Source organism: Talpa occidentalis, unplaced genomic scaffold, assembly GCF_014898055.3.
Source record: "Talpa occidentalis isolate TD23 unplaced genomic scaffold, MPIMG_talOcc4v2.1 talOcc4.3, whole genome shotgun sequence".
NCBI lineage: Eukaryota > Metazoa > Chordata > Mammalia > Eulipotyphla > Talpidae > Talpa > Talpa occidentalis.
In genome coordinates, this window is record NW_023603184.1 from 65,232,373 (window position 1) to 65,250,101 (window position 17,729).

Below are 17,729 nucleotides of genomic sequence, written 5' to 3' on the forward strand. Positions count from 1 at the left end.
TGCTGAGTAATATTCCATGGTGTATATGTACCACATCTTCTTGATCCAGTCATCTATTTTTGGGCATTTGGGCTGTTTCCAAAGCTTAGCTATTGTAAACAGTGCTGCTATAAACATAGGGGTGCAGGTGCCCTTTGGAATTGACGTTTCTGTGTCCTCTGGGTAAATACCTAGGAGTGGAATTGCTGGATCATATCCAGGATCTTAAGCGGGTAGGAGACAGCCCAAGGCCCTCTGCTCCTGTTTCTTCATTCCCTTCGGGGTGGCTCAAACAACCAGAACTTGCAACGCCCCGCAGCGCGGCCAGCTCTGGCGCAGTGTGCACGCGGCGCGCAGTCTGACCTCCGCTCCCCCAGGGGGCGCTGCACACAGCCCCTTCCCCGCCGTCAAGACCACGCGCCAGCCGGAAGCGTTTCCGCCGAGCGCACTTCCGCCCTGAGGCCGCGGGGCGCCCTGGGCGCATGTGCGGCTGCGCGGGCTGCGACCGACTTGCGGGGAGCCGGGCCCGGGCGCCGGTGAGGGCGCGTCGCCAGCATCATGTCCCACCTGCCGATGAAGCTGCTGCGCAGGAAGATCGAGAAGCGGAACCTCAAGTTGCGCCAGCGGAACCTGAAGCTGCAGGGTGAGAGGCGCCCGCGGCGGCTCCGCTGGCTGCGGGGACCCCCTTGGGCCGGAGCAGCGGGGCGCAGAGGCGCCCCGAACCCCCTTGTGGCTCCGACACCGCCCCGGGGGAGTGTGCCGCGTCCCACGGGACAGGGCGGCCGGGACAGCCGCCGGCGCGCTCGCCGCGGGGCCCGCACCTGCCGCCGGCTCCCTGAACCCCGGGGTGTCCCACACATGGACGGCGAGCCCCCCCCCCCCACCCCGAGCCCCGTCCTGCTTCTAGCAAACCCGCCTTTTCCACTCACACCTCCGGGTTCTGGCTCCTGCTCACCACCCTCAGGGCCCTCGTCCTCCCCGCTCCCTCCCCCCTGTTCCAGGCAGACACGTGCAACGTCCTCATGATTTTTCATGTCATCTATTAAATGTCTGTATTTCCTTTTAAGATTTGATTTATTTATACAAGAGCTGGGGTATAGGCCAGGAGTGCGGGGGGTGAGAGAGTCACCAGAGACAGAGCAGGGAACAGAACAGGCAGCTCTGCTGAAATACACTGCTGAGGGGAGCAGCTGGGAGACCGGAGAGGTCTGCCAGGCCACGTGGGTACCTCCATGGCCAGCTGAGAATGGAACCCGCGCTGCGTTCAACCCGCTACGCCACCAGGAAGGCCTTAAATGTTTATATTTCTTTTTTTTATTATTTATACAATAACTGGGGTACAGGCCAGAGGTGTGGGGGGTGAGAGGATTCACCGGAGACAGTGGGGAGCAGAACAAGTGGGTTGACTGAGCTACACTGCTGAGGGGAGCAATGGGAGAGTTAGGGGAGGTCTGCTGCACCATGTGGATATCTCCCCGGCCGGCAGGGAATCGAACCCGCACTTCAGAGATTGCAGATAGCTTCACAGCGCTGCACGCAACCCACTGCGCCGCCAGGGAGGCCCAGAATGTCTGTATTTCTTGCAAACAAAAGTGTCATTCTTCATACACCTTTCCGGTACCATTTCCAAGCCTTACCCATCTTCTTTCTTATCTCAACTTCCTTCACCTTCCAATCGGGGTCTTATTGCTCACGAGGAACACACAGTCTCTTATGCCCTATCTTCTCATCACTCCCAACCTCAGGTTACAAATTCTTGAGATTGTCTCCTTATTTGTCTCCTTCACAAAGATTTACATGGAAAGGATTTTATACGAATGAAAGATTTTTATTGCCTACCTATTTGCTGTCCTAATTTCTTGACAGTGGGTGGAGATCTGGAAGGTTTTATGTTTCCTTTTGGGGTCTTGTATAGAATATACCTAATTAGAGCAACGTTGGGGGCATCTTGCTTTACCCCAGTTGGTTTTCAACAGAAGTTGAAAGAAATCCCTGAAAGAGATAGCAGAATTGTAGGCTTTACGAATGTTACTGAAATTCCTTTATATTACCCCTTCCTATGAACAAAATACAGCATTACTACTTCTTGATAGAGGCATAGCTAACAATTTGAGTAAATTGCAATATTTTCCTATAGTAAACAGGGAAGCTTTTTGTAAAGACAGTCTAAGGCACTTATATGATAAATATTGGGGGTGAATAGTGGTTTCATCAATAAAATTTGTGATTCAGTGCCATTTAGAAAAATTGAGTTTTGAGTGTTTTGAAGTTGAGAAACTTTGCTTGTGTAAGATGTAAATCTGTTTCACTATACCAACTAGTTTTGTGTTCATCAAATACCTAATATTAAAGTGTGTATTTTGTAAACACCATTGTCTGACCCTGTTAATTATTTAACCTCATTGAAGTTATTCTGTCATGGACTTTTAAATCCTTAAGGTCAGAGAAGTGGTGTTTTGAAGTTAAAAATCTTTGCAGCTTTCCTTTTCCAGCATTTTTCCTTTAAGGATTTTTCTTTTTCTGTAATAAAATTGAAAGTGTAATAATGCACATGAAAGGGAAACCACATAATTTCAGCCCTGAAATCCACGGACTTTTTTACTTGGTAAAAAAGTGAACCTTTCTAAGTAAACCTCCCCTTTATTATAATGCGCTTTTTTTTTTTTTAAGGGGCTTCATTGGCGAGTCTGTCAGAAAGTCAAAATGGAAATGTGTCTGAAGAAACCGTCGGCGGTGAAAAAGTCAAAAAATCCTTAAAACAGTCTATGAATGTGGACTTGCCAGGAGCCCAAAATGGAGATGTGTCTAACGAGACAGTGAAAAAAGTAAAAGTTAAAAAATCCCTCAAACAATCTATGAAAGTGGGCTTGTCAGAAACCCAAAATGGAGATGTGTCTAAAGAGACAATGAAAAATGTAAAAGTTAAAAAATCCCTCAAACGATCTCCAAAAATGGGTTTGTCAGAAACCCAAAATGGGGATGTAGCTAAAGAAGCTGTAGAAAATGTGAAAGTTAAATCCCCTAAGAAATCTACCGTGTTAACCAATGGTGAAGCACCAACACAAACTCCTAATCCAGAATCAAAGAAGAAGAGAAAGAAGAAGAAAAAGAGAAAGATAGTGGATGATGCTGGACCTGGTAGGTGCTTTGTTTTCTCTGAACTTCAACCATTCAAGCAGTTTCTCACAGTTGCCATCACACCTTCCTTTCATTAGTGTGTCCCACAATGTGCAGGAATCTCCTGGATGTGTAAGTAGAGCAGAAACTATCCTCTTAGCTAAAGGGAACGCTGGGGGGATATTAACTTCAGTATATTGAGCAGCATGTCCTGCATCTTAACCTCTTGCGCCACCAGGGAGCCCCCCCGATCATTTTTCAATGGCATAATATATTAAGCCTAGAAGGTGAAGTTTTGTTGGCAAATCTGCATTCTGCATCATTCCCCTCGTTTTTAAAGTTAACCAGATCTTTAATCATGAAAAAAAATCCTTAGTAAATTAAAAGTGAATAATGTATTAAGCTTTTGAAAATACACCTCGTTGCATCACACATCTTTTATTTTGTGATATATATGATACTGTTAATTTTAAGAAAAAAAAATATTTTTTAATCTTTAAAACCAAAGATACCAAAAAAGCAAAAATTGAAGACAAAGGTGAATCTGAAGAAGATGCCCAGGAGGCTCCTGAAGAAGCAGAAGACAGTGTGGAGAAGCCAGGTGACGAGGAAGAGGACAGTGAGGTGCCCAGTCTACCTCTGGGACTGACAGGTAACCTACAGGAAGTTTTTCAACTAGATCTTTAAAATGTGTGCCCTTCTGGAATATAAGATTTGATGATTCAATTGTTACTTTTCACTTACCTGGAGAAAATAAGTGTGTTTATGTATCTTTCCCCTGCTTTTTATCTTGTACTTTGTGTCCCTTAGTTCTTGTTTCTCCTCTAATTTCTTTCTCCATTCCTAATCCTGAATATTTTGATCTGTACACAGCTTCTAGGACCCTTTGTTCCTTTGATTTGTGATTTTCTGAAGCTTGTTCCACTTTGTAGCAAGGAAGTCATTGGACTAAAAGTCTGGAGTTGAGTTTGATGCTGGCTTATTTACTACTAAGAAAAGTGTGATAAAATTAACATTGTGGGGAGGGACATGTGCTGAGATGACCTCCTTTGGTGTTTTATCTTTATCTGTAAAATCAAGTGTCTAGACGAGAGACCTCTCCCATCTCACCCCATGCTCCCATGCATAGTAGTTATTGAGTTGTTTGGTTTGGGTGGTTGTTAAAATACTGAGGCCCAACCCCAGGCCTACTTTATTAAAATTGCATAGTTATGGCAGTGCTTCTAGCAGGGAAGTTTTGCCTCCCAGGTAAGGTGGCCGGCTCATGCCAGTTTGCCAAGAATTTGCTAGTTTTAGTGTTGAAAGTCCTGGGAGCCATGTACCTCCTCTGTCCCTGGCAAATCAGTGAGGGTTGGCCACCAACATTTTTGGTTGCCAGAACTGAAGGCTGGCTACTGGCATCTAGGGTATAGTTCAGGAGTACCACAGGGCATACTGTAATGCATAAGGACCACCTCTCACAAAGAATTGTCTAACCCAAAACATCTTTAGTGTCAGTGTTAACAATACTTGGGTTACTACCAGGATGTGTGGGGGTGGGGAGATCCTGGGGTAGTTTTGATGCCCTTGATGCCCTTTCCCTGTAAAGAACCACTGCCCCGTTGATAAGTTTTATAGTCTCTATCTGACTCTCTGACTCTTACCAATTAATCTTTGGGAAATGAGATTAGCTATTCTTTTTTTTTTTTTTTTTTTAGATTTATTTGTTTATACAAGAACTAGGGTACAGGTCAGAGGCGCGGGAGGGTGAGAGGATTCACCAGAGAGAGCTGGGAGCAGAACTGGCAGACAGACTGTAATACACTGCTGAGGGGAGCAGCAAGCGAGGCAGGAGGTCTGCCACACCATGTGGGTTTCTCCTTGGCAGGCCAAGAATCGAACCCGCGCCACAGAGGCTGTGGACAGCTTCACAGCGCTGCGCTCAATCTGCTGCGCAACCAGGGAGGCCCTTAGCTATTCTTTTAATAAACTTCATACTCAGAAGACAACGGGTACCCATCCCTTGTTATTTTGTGACAGTATAGACACTAGACTATATAAACAGCCATCAGCAGTGAAGAAACTTCAAAGGTTTAAGTTGTTCTCTTAATATTATATAGTAATGGTTGTGGTTTAGTCTCTTCTCACTGGAAGATGTGCGTCCAAGCTTGATTCCAACCCAGAAGTGCAATCAGCAAAAGTAATTTAGATAGATGACTATTAACAATCAAAAGATAAATTTGTTAATGATAAATTGTCTTCTCTTTAGGAGCTTTTGAGGATACTTCGTTTGCTTCTCTAGCTAATCTTGTCAATGAGAACACTCTGAGGGCAATAAAAGAAATGGGCTTTACAAACATGACTGAAATTCAACATAAAAGTATCAGACCACTTCTGGAAGGCAGGTATGATTAACAGTGATGTTTAAGCATTAGTGTTTCAATCCGTAGTGCTACATTAAAAGAATTAAAACATTGTTGATTTTACACTGTGTTGGATTACCTGCATTAAAGGCTTAAGTTACTGATATTTGGAGAAAGCTTACTTCTGATTTATAGCACTGTTCTTACTTCTGGGTTATTTCCGACCCAGAAGTGATAGATTCCGACCCAGGTGATAGATTTCAGTGATGAGAAGGTAGGGACCTTGTCCTTCTTTTTCATGTTCCATCTTTAGTGCCTAAAACATGTGGTAGTACATGAAAAGTATTTCCTAAATAAGTACTGAATTAGTAGATCGAATGTCTTCTTTCTCTTTTTGATATTTAGGGATCTTCTAGCAGCTGCAAAAACAGGTAGTGGCAAAACCCTTGCCTTTCTCATCCCTGCAGTGGAACTCATTGTTAAATTGAAGTTCATGCCCCGGAATGGTAAGCCTTTGATCTGATTATTTTTTTTTTTTTTTTTAAATATTTATTTATTTATTTATACAAGCACTGGGTACAGTCAGAAGTGCGGGAGGGTGAGAGAATTCACCAGAGCCAGAGCGGGGAGCAGAGCAGGCAGAAGGACCGAAGTACACTGCTGAGGGGAGCAGCGGGCGGCAGGAGAGGTCTGCGCGCCATGTGGGACCCTCCTCCGGTGGCCGGGGAGCAGCCAGGGATCGAACCGGCGCTGCAGAGGCTGCGGGCAGCTTGGCAACCCAGCGCTCAACCGCTGCACCACCGGGAGGCCCTGATCTGATTATTTCAGCCATCATTTCACTAGAAGTTGAATGTAACTGCTGTGGACTTGTGGTAACTCAATTAGATTTTTTACAAACATATTTCATTTTTTGTGGTTTAGGAACAGGAGTCCTTATCCTCTCACCTACTAGGGAACTGGCCATGCAAACTTTTGGTGTTCTTAAGGAGCTGATGACTCACCATGTTCACACGTATGGGTTAATAATGGGTGGCAGCAATAGATCTGCAGAAGCACAGAAGCTTGCTAATGGGATCAACATCATCGTGGCCACACCGGGTCGTCTCCTGGACCATATGCAAGTAAGGGAACTCTCTTAGGTAGTACTGGACCTGTCTCATTGTCTCAAGTGAAATATAAACCTGACAGCTAATAGTTGTCTTTGTCCTCTGTCTTATTAGAATACCCCAGGGTTTATGTATAAAAACCTCCAGTGTCTGGTTATTGATGAAGCTGATCGGATCTTGGATGTTGGATTTGAAGAGGAATTAAAGCAAATTATTAAACTTCTGCCAAGTAAGTAGGTGGCATGGCATGTGGTTTGTAAAAACTTAGGAGTAGGTGAGATATGTGCCTATGCAAATACTAGATATTTATAGCGTAGGCAAGTGAAGTAATTGTTCCATTTAACCTAAAAGGTAGTTTGCAATATAAATCCAGCATCCTTAAATACTGTGCTTTTACTATTTTAGAGTTCAGCCTTCCTGACATATCTCATTAACTCCCCACTTTCTCCCTCCTGTCTCACATTATCTTAGCTCATGTTGCATCTCCCAGGTAGCAATAGACTTGTTGCCTGCTGTGTTTTATTTGAATTGTGCATACCGTGGTTATAATTACATTAAAAACTGTTTATGTCTGTAATAAGTCCATGACTCCATTCATTGTGATTTTTTTTAATGCTCTCTTGGCATACAATTCACTAATGGTCTTGAACACATTTTAAATGTACAGTTTGGTGTGTTTTGACATGTTTAGTCTGAAAACATCAGTCAATACAGTGAACGTCTCCATAACCCTCAAAAATTTCTTTGTGTGCCTTTGTATTCCGTCATCCCTTTGTATTCCTTTCATTCCATCTCTCAGTCACACCTCTCTCCCAAGGGACTGTCAGTCAGCTAGCTGTCACTGTAGATCAGTTGTATTTTCTCGAGATTTATGTGAAAGGAATCATACTGTATTGCTCTTTTTGTCTGATTCTTTTGCTCTGCAAATTTTTTAGTGATCCATCATCTATCCTACCGCATGTATCAGTACTTACTCGGTTTGTGAAATACCCCATCTTGTTTATTCATTCAACTGTTGATTGCTGATTGTGGTATTTAAAGGTTTAGGCTATTACAAGTAAAGTTGCTGTGAACATTCATATATAGCACTTTTTCTGAGCATATATTTTGTCTTGAGTAGCTAGGAATGGAGTGACTGGTGTATGTTTAATTCATATCATTTTGTAATCCCTTCAGCAGTGTGCAAGAGTGCCACTTACTCAGTTATTTTGACTGTTCTTGCCCTTTGCATGTCTATATCAATTTTCAAATCAGTTTGTCAGTTCCCATCCCCTAAACAAATCATCTGAGATATTGATTAGGAGTGTATTGAATAAAGATGATTGGTACAAGACAATATTGAATCACTTGATCTGTGAATAAGGTGTATCTCCATTTATTAGCTCTTGAGTTCATCTTAACAATGTTTTAGAGTTTTCATTGTACTAGTTTTTACACATCCTTTGTCAGAATCATCCCTAATGTTTCATTAATTTTTTTATTTCAAATCATTATTTGTGCATGTGGATACAGTTGATTTTTGTATATTGATTCTGTATGTGGCAAAGTAATGATTACTCAACTAGATTGTTCAATATGACCTTTCAGATTATCTTAGCCATTGGATTTGCTAAATAGGCAGTCATGTCATTTACAAATTAAAAAGTAAATAAAATGTTTTACTTAATCTACTGCTTGCACTCACCAGGACTGCTAATATAATACTAACTAGAAGTGGCAAGAGAGGCCATCTGTGCCTTATTCTTCACCTTAATGGAGGAAAACATTCAGTCTTTTATCATGAAATATGGTATCAGCTATAATTTTTTTTTTGCAGTTACCCGTTAGTCAGAAATAGTTGTGTAATTTTGTCCAGTGCATTTTGAAATGTCCTGTGGAGTTTGTGAAGAATTGGTGATATTTCTTCCTAAATGTGTGCTAGAATTCCCCATTGGAGGCCATTGGAGTAGCATTTTCTTTGCATGATTATTTTAAATATATTTTCTTTAATATATGTAAGACTGTTCTGGTTTTCTATTTCTTCTTGAGTAAACTTTAGCAATTTGTCTTTCAAGGAAATTGTCCACTTATCTAAGTTGTCAAATTTATGGACACGATCATGATTATTTACCCTTAGCCTTTTAATACCTCTAGCAATAGCGCCTCTCCCATTCTTGCTAGTTCTCCTTGGGGCACATGTATTTGTGAAGCAATTATAAAGAATCCCTGAAAGATTATTTTTATGTGTATCTGCTTTTAGCACGTAGACAGACCATGCTCTTTTCTGCAACGCAAACTCGGAAAGTTGAAGATCTGGCGCGGATTTCTCTGAAAAAGGAGCCATTGTATGTTGGTGTTGATGATGATAAAGCTAATGCAACAGTGGATGGTCTTGAGCAGGTACTTTTTTTTGTCAATATCTTAAATTTTAAGTATCTCTTTTGATATTTCCTTACAGTTTTTTAGGATTTCTTCAGCAGATCATCCAGAAAGAAGATGGGTTAATGAACTTTTAATTCAAATATACTAAACTTGGGTTTTGAGTCTCTGACTGCTCATGTTTTATCTCTTGAACTCTGAGAAATTGAATCAGCTGTCTTTACTCTTTATCTTAACAATTTGCCACCTGGGAGGCATTATTAATCACTGCTAGATGCAGCCAACAACAGAAATCTCTTGCTATAAGATCGGTGAGATAGAAGATAGACTGGTTTCAGGTATGTAGCTATGGAAGATTGGAAATGAGGTGACAAAGATCCAGAGTAGGTAGATCGTACATAAGACTTTACGGTTGAGTCTTTTTTTTTTGATTTTAAAAAAAGTTGCTCAACCTTGTTAACTTGTTTAGGATAGTGCACGTAAGCTGTGATTACTGAGATCTTCCAGTTAGAAAACTTAAATGAGTCACTGATATGCTTTGGAGGTCCCAAATAATAGATATGTTAATAAATTATGGTTATAAGAATTTTTGATAATGAATAATCTCAGAAGTATGTAAAGTATTAAGTATTCATTTATTGCAGCCAGTAAAAGTAATCAAAAGCTAAAATTGGCATTGTTTTAGGAATGCTCTGTTATAATGAAAACAGTAATTATGCTGTATGTAGTTTATGCTCAATATCATACTATATTGGTTCATAAAGCTGAAGTGTCTATCATTTTGTCTCTCTTTACCTGAACCACTTCTAGGGATATGTTGTTTGTCCTTCCGAAAAGAGATTCCTTCTACTCTTCACTTTCCTTAAGAAGAATCGAAAGAAGAAATTAATGGTCTTCTTTTCATCCTGTAAATCTGTGAAATACCACTATGAGCTGCTGAACTACATCGATTTGCCTGTTTTGGCCATTCATGTACGTGATTATGAGTTTATTAAAAATAGGTTATGCTGAGCGAGTTGTATAGGTGGTGCAGTTTGAGGTGTTACTTTGCTAATCATAACTCTAAGTAGTTTGACCAGCATTGGGTGATAGATCCTCTGTGGAGGGACCTTTGCTTGGCCTGGAGGGATGAGGACTACAACGCAGTAAGGGATGTCTTCCACTTAATAGGACATAAGCCAAAGAGTAAACCTGAAATAAATCAGGTTAGCAGCTCCACGGTTTGAGTTTCTTCATCTGGGCACCGCAGAGACAGCTTCAAGGTTCCCACTCTAATGGATATTTTATTTGATTCTAGGGGAAGCAGAAGCAAAACAAGCGAACAACCACGTTCTTCCAGTTCTGCAATGCGGATTCAGGGATACTCCTGTGTACAGATGTAGCAGCTAGAGGGCTGGATATTCCTGAAGTTGACTGGATTGTTCAGTATGACCCTCCTGATGACCCCAAGGTAACTGGCCTCTTTGTGGTTTCTCCTGAATGGCTCTACCTTAAGGACCTCACTGACTCCCAGGCACATTTCACAGTCAAAGGTGTGTCCCTTAGTGACTGGCACCACGTTTTCCTGTACAGTGACTGCAGTATTTTTCTGGTGCTGATCGCACTTGGGATTTTGGTGGGACCTAAAGGGCATGTGCAGAGAGATTTTTGAGAGGCCACAAGGGAACGTGAGTTTAGGAGTGTATGTCCTAGAACCATCTCTTAAAAACAATAGGTGTCAAAAGGAAATAAAATTTGCTTACAAAGCTCTATAAGTGTCTGTAGTATATGTAGTGGAACAAGCTTTAAGTGTTTTAAACAATTAATAGATTATATGAGTTGTCAGCCCAGCATTTAAATGTGTTTGAGAAAGCCATTTTGAAGATGTAGCTCTCTTAATAGGTCATTTTATTAGAGTTTCTGTGGATGTCATGTCCTGTCTTCCTTTAACCTCGGTCATTTTCCTCTTAGACCTCTTTGGGGGTGGTGCCTGCAGACAGAAATGGTGACTGACTTTGGACAATGGTGGTAGCTGTGTGGCACAGCCTTGAGGTTGGGCTGCCATTTCATACAGATGTGCAGACACACTTCTATCCACTATGAGCAAGCTCTGGAAATGCAGACATCTTAACAAGTTCCCGTGTTAACTCATTTTCTTTTCCCAACAAAGGAATATATACATCGTGTGGGAAGAACAGCAAGAGGCCTAAACGGAAGGGGACATGCTTTGCTCATTCTGCGCCCAGAAGAATTGGGTTTCCTTCGTTACTTGAAGCAATCCAAGGTAAGAGCTTTGCTTGGTAAGTCCTAAGTTGGGAATACACTTGATACTCTTGATAGGAGTTACTTGCCAGTGTGATGTCCCGAAGCACGGTGTCCAGCTGCATCTTAGGAGTCGTGAGTGTAGTACAGTTAGAGAAGTGGTAGCAGCAGCGGAGCAGATAAGGCCAATGTGGGTCTGGCCCAGGAAGGGAACAGAGGAACTGCCCAGCCCTGTGTGAACCCTTCCTCGCTCCTTTCATGCTCCCTCACATCTGCTCACTCTGCTTCTGCTCCCCTCCTCCAGTCTTCTCTGCCTCTTTTTTTTTTTTAAGATTTATTTATTTATGAATATAAGAACTGGGGTATGGAGGGGGGGGGCAGTGAGAGGATTCACCAGAGACAGAGTGGGGAACAGAACACGCAGACTGACTGAAATACACTGCTGAGGGGAGCAACGGGAGAGGTCTGCTGCACCATGTGGTTATCTCCCTGGCCAGGGATCGAACTCGTGCTGCAGTGGCTGTGGATAGCTTCATAGTTTGCATCTTAACCCGTTGCACCACCAAGGAGGCCCTTCTCTGCCTCTTCATCCCACCGTCTCTCCCTCTCACCTCACCTGGAGCAGTGGGCAATCCATCTCCTCCCCTTCTCTGCCTCCTTGTATCCCTTATTCATCAACACTGTTTTGCCTTCAGTCTCTCCCCTACAGTTAGCACTTTCATCATCCATGTCTCTCACTAAAGTAAAAGGAACTTCAACCCTAAATCTGTTCTCCTGCCACTCTCTCTAGCATGGCGACTCACTGCAGGTTACCATTCTTCAGTCTATCGTTTTCTGGAAAACTGGTTTATAGTTTCTCCATTTCCTTTCTGATCACCCTCCAATCTACCCACATCTGCCTTTGACCTCACCCTATCCCACCAAAAATTGTATCATTAGAATCCTGTGTTCCCTTTGTTGCTTGGGAGTGTGGGTAGACAGCCAGAGGCCTAAACGGAATGGGAAATGCTTTGCTCTTGGGAGATCTTGGGAGTGCTCGTCAGGCTTTCTCCTTGGTGTTTTCTTCCTCCCTGGCCTCGCCAGGTGCAAGATGGCAAATAGGTGCAGTACCAGAGTCCTCGGCCTTTGCGCTGTCCTCTGGTGCATAGGGTTTCAGCTAGCTGCTGTCTTCTGGGAGCTCCCTCCGTATTCCCACAGCACAAATGTTCCTCAGGTTGTCCTCTCTCCCACAAGACTACAAGCTCTCTGAGAGCAGGATCTGTGACTTGGGCAGCCATTTTCTCTCCAACTTCTGGTACATGTCTGGCACTTTTCCACTGATCTAATAACTGATAAGAAATGCTTCTTGGAGGAGGAGTCTGTCATTGTGACCTCTGGTGTCACAAACCCCGGTCACAGGCAGTGTGGTTCAGGCAATACTCCTGAGCGTCGGGCTGCTTGTTGTGTGTAGAGAGCCTTACTTAGAAAAGTTTCATTGGGCCTCCCTGGTGGCACAAGGGATTAAGATGCAACCTATGGGGCCTCCCCAGTGGCGCAGCGGTTGAGCGCTGGGTTGCGAAGCTACCCGCAGACTCAGCAGCACCGGTTCAATCCCCGGCTGCTCCCCGGCCACCGGAGGAGGGTCCCACATGGCACGCAGACCTCTCCTGCCGCCCGCTGCTCCCCTCAGCAGTGTACTTCGGTCCTTCTGCCTGCTCTGCTCCCCACTCTGGCTCTGGTGAATTCTCTCACCCTCCTGCGCTTCTCACTGTACCCAGTGCTTGTATAAATAAACAAATACATAAATACATACATACATACATACATACATACATACATCTTTTAAAAAAAAAAAAAAAGATGCAACCTATGAAGCAATCCGCAGCCACTGCAGCACAAGTTTGATCCCCAGCCAGGGAGAAACCCACATAGTTAAGCAGACCTCTCCTGTCTTGCCCGCTGCTCCCCTCAGCAGTGTATTTCAGTCAGTCTGCCTGTTCCGTTCCCAACTCTGTCTCTGGTGAATCCTCTCACCCCACCCCCCGCACTTCTGGCCTGTACCCCAGTTCTTGTATGCATAAATAAATAAATCTTTAAAAAAAAAAAAGTTTCATTGACTCATTGTCCCTGTCTAGCTCCTCACCTTTCTTTTGGGAAAGTTCCATAGTACAATTGCGTGACATTAACAGAGGGAAGCTAAGACTGTCCCTTTGGCATTAGGAGACAGGGAGTGGATATCTGTCCCACAGGAATCGCAGGGACCTGCTTATCCTCATCTCTTCCACACCCGATGAGCTGTCTTGGACCCCTCCCTGGCCGGTCCTTCACCTGTCAGCCGTTTGTGGACACGTGTCACTTTTTTCATTCATCTAAAAGTGTGAATACTGATTCATCCTGGTTTACTTCTCTTCATGCTTTTGTTTTCTAGGTTCCATTAAGTGAATTTGAGTTTTCCTGGTCCAAAATTTCTAACATTCAGTCTCAGGTATGCTTTCTGTAAACATTTGAGAAGTGAGAGGTAGCCCAACTTCTTTATCCTCCAGGTCTCCTTTTACACAGAGACCCTTGGACTGTTTCTTAGTCGCTGGTTACCATATTCTGTGCTCACCTTCAGTCCGTGCCTCACCAGAACTTTGATGTTCTTCCTGCAACCTGATTTTGCAAATATTACAAAGCTTGGAGGAAGTATATAGGAACAGATATAATTACAGAATGGTTTTGGGTGGTTTTTTATATATATATCTGATGTATGTATGTATACATACGTGTGTGTGGCCTGCTTTATTTATTTTACTAAAACCAGTGTTCCTTTCCATTTCAGCTTGAAAAACTGATTGAAAAGAACTACTTCCTTCATAAGTCAGCCCAGGAAGCATATAAGTCATACATTCGAGCATATGATTCTCATTCCCTGAAACAGATCTTTAACGTTAATAACTTAAATTTGCCTCAAGTTGCTCTGTCGTTCGGTTTCAAGGTGCCTCCTTTTGTTGATTTGAGTATCCTTTTCATCGTTGTTCTGAATTCATCTGGGGACTAATGGTCAGACGCTTTAATGGAGGCAGATGGGAGCTTACTCTTGGTTTGGCATGTGCTCTGACTGAGGCCTGGAGGCCGAGCTGTTCTGTCCCAGTCACTGCCCACCAGTGCCTGCATGGGGTCATCAGAGAGTAGTTACAGGATTGGGGATTACAGAAAACAAGACTTGTTTCTGACTTGGGCCTTAAAACAGAAGAAAATTTTGACTGGCAGATGGTGCCCAAGGGGGAGAAGCACAGAGGGTGACATTGCAGGGATTATGTGGTGCTGAGGCTTCACTGTGCAAGGTACTTGGAAGAGCAGGATGCCCTGAAGCTGAAGAAACATCCTTTGCAAGGATGTTTGTCCTCTCAGCCATTGAAGGATTTCACACAGGGAAGCTGCAAGATCAACAAAAGAAAATAAAATTTAAGTGCTACTCAAGATGGAAGGGGAAGGATTGGGAATATCTCTAGTTGCTTCTGTTGGAATTTGTGTGTCTGCTTTGTTAGCACATTTCAACAGAAGAAAATGAATCCGGTAAAGTGAGGCCTGGTATTACGGCTATGACGGTGACACCCATGGGACCAAATTTTGAGTCACCATCCTCATGGTTGGCACTGAGTGAATGTCTTTTGCATTGAATATAGGTTTAGCCACATAAAGGAAAAAACAACTTCATTTGGGTAAATATTTCTGAAAGCATTCTGAACAGGGGTGAAAATCATTTATTTTGACACAGGTGTTTTTAACATGGTCTATAAACTTGCTAATTTACCTCTTAACTCCTTATGAGTAATTGCAATTTGTGTGGAAAAAATAATGTAATCATAAGCTGGGTTTATTCAGTACCTGCTGATTTTATTCTAAGGTCATGACAACTTCTAATTTTCTGGAATGAGATTGCCTGGCTTAGGTTCACAGGCTTATGCCATTGAGGGACAGCATTGTGCCCGGTTTGAGCTCTTAGTAGACTTGAGTTATTCTTGTGTCGCTTGATTTCCTTAACATTCACCTTCAGACGTCAACACCAATGAAGGCAAGCAGAGAAAGAGAGGAGGTGGTGGTGGATTTGGCTACCAGAAAGCCAAGAAAATTGAGAAGTCCAAGATCTTCAAGCACATAAGCAAGAAATCATCTGACAGCAGGCAGTTCTCTCATTGAAGACACACCCTCCTTTCGTCTTGAATAGCTTTGTTTTAAAATGGGTTTTTCTTCCTTGTTCTAACAAAGAAATTTTTGTACTGTTAGGATTTGGACCAATCAAATAAGAGTATAAATTGACTTAGGTTGCAAGCACTAAGCACAGTTATTTCCAGCAAGTCTTTTGTTTTGGGATATACAAAAAGAGTTGTTTTCCTTGATTGCCCAAGAGCAAAGCAGGGGGATCTGTTTGTCTTTGTTGTGATAATAGAATTTTTTTTTTTTTTAAGTTCAAATGTTCTCCAAAAACTCGTCATTGTTTTAATGAATTATTTTTATACCTTTCCTCCCTGGTGTCTGAAGACATCTGCAGCACCCACGGTGACCAGCCTGCTATAAGGCAGGTGCCCGCACATTGCCAGGTGGTGGTGGTGGTAATGAGGAAATTCTCCCCATTTATTCTTTAGTTTTGGTTGATTCTTGGACCTTTACAGTAGTTTTCTCCCCTCCTGAAAATGCTGCAGTATAAAAGGGTAAGAGCTTTGGGAAATCACTGAGACATGCCTTAGGTAAAAGGTGGCGTTGATTTTGTATACACCAGATTTTAGAACAGTGCATCTGTCTCAGTCTTTTTTTTTTTTTTTTTTTCTTTAAGGTACAAGAAATGTGGGTTTTCATTACTTGTGTAAAGTACCCTTAACAGTCCTAATGTTTGGGATGAGGGCTACAAATCTGAGGCTCTTGAGCCTCATTTACACCAGTGGGGATATAATCTGCTGTGTTCCGTTTGGTAACTGTCAAAGTCCATTTTTTAAAAATTTGACCAAATTCATTCAAATTTGTTGATTTCAGGTGGTTTGGATTTGGGCAAGTCTTTCCAACTCTGCGTAGTATTTAGAAGGCAAAGCCAGTCCATCGTACAGTACGCTGTGCATGTTAATATTGGCATCTTTTTGAGAAAAAAAAATGCCTCTTCCAGATCCATAAAACAAAAATAGATTTATGGTAAAAATTGAAAATGCACAGAGGTCAGAAAGTAGCAAAGAATGGTTTAAGCAGATAGGTTTGCTGGAGCTCTGAATCCCTAGTGTGTTTTATGTTGTATTTCTAGTGTGTTTTATAACTGCAAATGGTTATTATATTTTGTAGTGATTCAGAACCAAAGTTGCTGGCATCATTCTGTTGTGCTAGTTGATATTAAATTATAAGTACAGTGAGAACATCAGATTAGAGCTTTCCGGTAGGAAATAATGTGAACAATATTCCACTCCTGGGCTTGACTGTCACCTCGCTGGACCTGACCTGGGTTTCACACCTTGCTTCCTGGGCTCCTGGCTTTGTTATGATTGTTTCCTGTCCACTAACTTGGGAAGTGGGGGCGGGGGAGGGGGTCATTTGCTTCAGAAATAATCATGTTTCTAAAAATAAGCAAAGCCAGGGAAGAATAATCACTGAACAAAAGTGAATGTTGATGTTTTGCTATATAACCTGGTGTTTTGTATGCTTTTAATTTTTTATCAGAAGTGAAGTCACCCTCACCGTTATTTGTAATCAGCTTGTTTCATAACATCATTTTTCAATGTCATTAAATAATTACATCAGTTTTGCGTTTCATTTATTGAAAAGCTTTGTTAACCCTTGCTTGGTCTGCTAGATGGTTCTAGATAACTGCTTGTCCCAGATTGCTCTTGTCTCAGCAAGTCTTGACACCATTGTTGACCTGCAGTGATTTTTGAATAGGTTGTCTACAGAGATTTTGTGAGAAGTAAATAAAGAGGTGCAAAGTTTGTTCCTACTGGAAGATCCCTGGCCAGGGAGGTACCCACATGGCACAGCAGGCCTCTCCTTTCTTGCCCACTGCTACCCTCAGCAGTGGACTTCAGTGGATCCACCTGTTCTGCTCCACACTCTGTCTCTGGTGAAGCCTCTCACCGCCCCGCCCCCCACCTCTGGCCTAGACCCCAGCTTTTTAATGCATAAATAAACAAAAAGATACCTGCCGCAGGCCTAAATCAGTTACTAATAAAACCAAAGAACAGAAATAAGTAGCAGCCTCCTCCCCATCCAGCTTCCAGAGATGGTTCCAGCTGTGGCTTCCAGACTGCAGCTGTATAAACCAGATTGTAGCCATAACTGGCTGTGGTCCTGTCCAGTACCCCCTGCACCTGTTTCTGCCGCTATTCCAAGTCAGGTTCTCCAGCCGCCTGCATCATTTCAATTCATCTCTTCCATTGAGATCAGTTAGAGAGTCAGTTTGTTGCTCATAATTAAGAAACTAGATAGAAACCTCAGACCCCCTAACATTCAGTGCCTCAGCTTTTGTTTCTATGTCTCCCACTTGGATAAAATGCGCAGGCTCTTCCCAACTTTTCTGCCGTCACCAGCAGCCTCGTTGCTCTGCTCACAGGGAAGATGGTTGAGCTGGAGCCAAGCCTGGATGGAAATG

General features: G+C 42.8%; 1 protein-coding gene across 1 annotated transcript; it reads left to right on the forward strand.

Moving 5' to 3' along the window:
- Positions 1–480: 480 nt before the first annotated feature.
- On the forward strand, positions 481–16,903 carry DDX18 (DEAD-box helicase 18). Its single transcript, XM_037523247.2, has 14 exons — positions 481–622; positions 2,650–3,117; positions 3,605–3,748; positions 5,345–5,480; positions 5,844–5,944; positions 6,360–6,559; positions 6,659–6,773; positions 8,784–8,923; positions 9,713–9,874; positions 10,200–10,352; positions 11,052–11,165; positions 13,551–13,607; positions 13,944–14,121; positions 15,162–16,903. Exons 1-14 carry the CDS (start codon positions 538–540, stop codon positions 15,302–15,304), a joined length of 2,196 nt encoding a protein of 731 aa, XP_037379144.1. The 5' UTR covers positions 481–537; the 3' UTR covers positions 15,305–16,903.
- The last annotated feature ends 826 nt before the right edge of the window (positions 16,904–17,729 follow it).

What these genes read in the sequence shown, in the direction of transcription:
- DDX18 (XM_037523247.2), top strand. Translation starts at nt 538, where the DNA reads ATGTCCCACCTGCCGATGAAGCTGCTGCGCAGGAAGATCGAGAAGCGG. An exon ending in TCTACCTCTGGGACTGACAG is followed by an intron (nt 3,749 to 5,344) that starts GTAACCTACAGG and finishes TCTTCTCTTTAG; the next exon opens with GAGCTTTTGAGGATACTTCG. An exon ending in GTTACTTGAAGCAATCCAAG is followed by an intron (nt 11,166 to 13,550) that starts GTAAGAGCTTTG and finishes TTTGTTTTCTAG; the next exon opens with GTTCCATTAAGTGAATTTGA.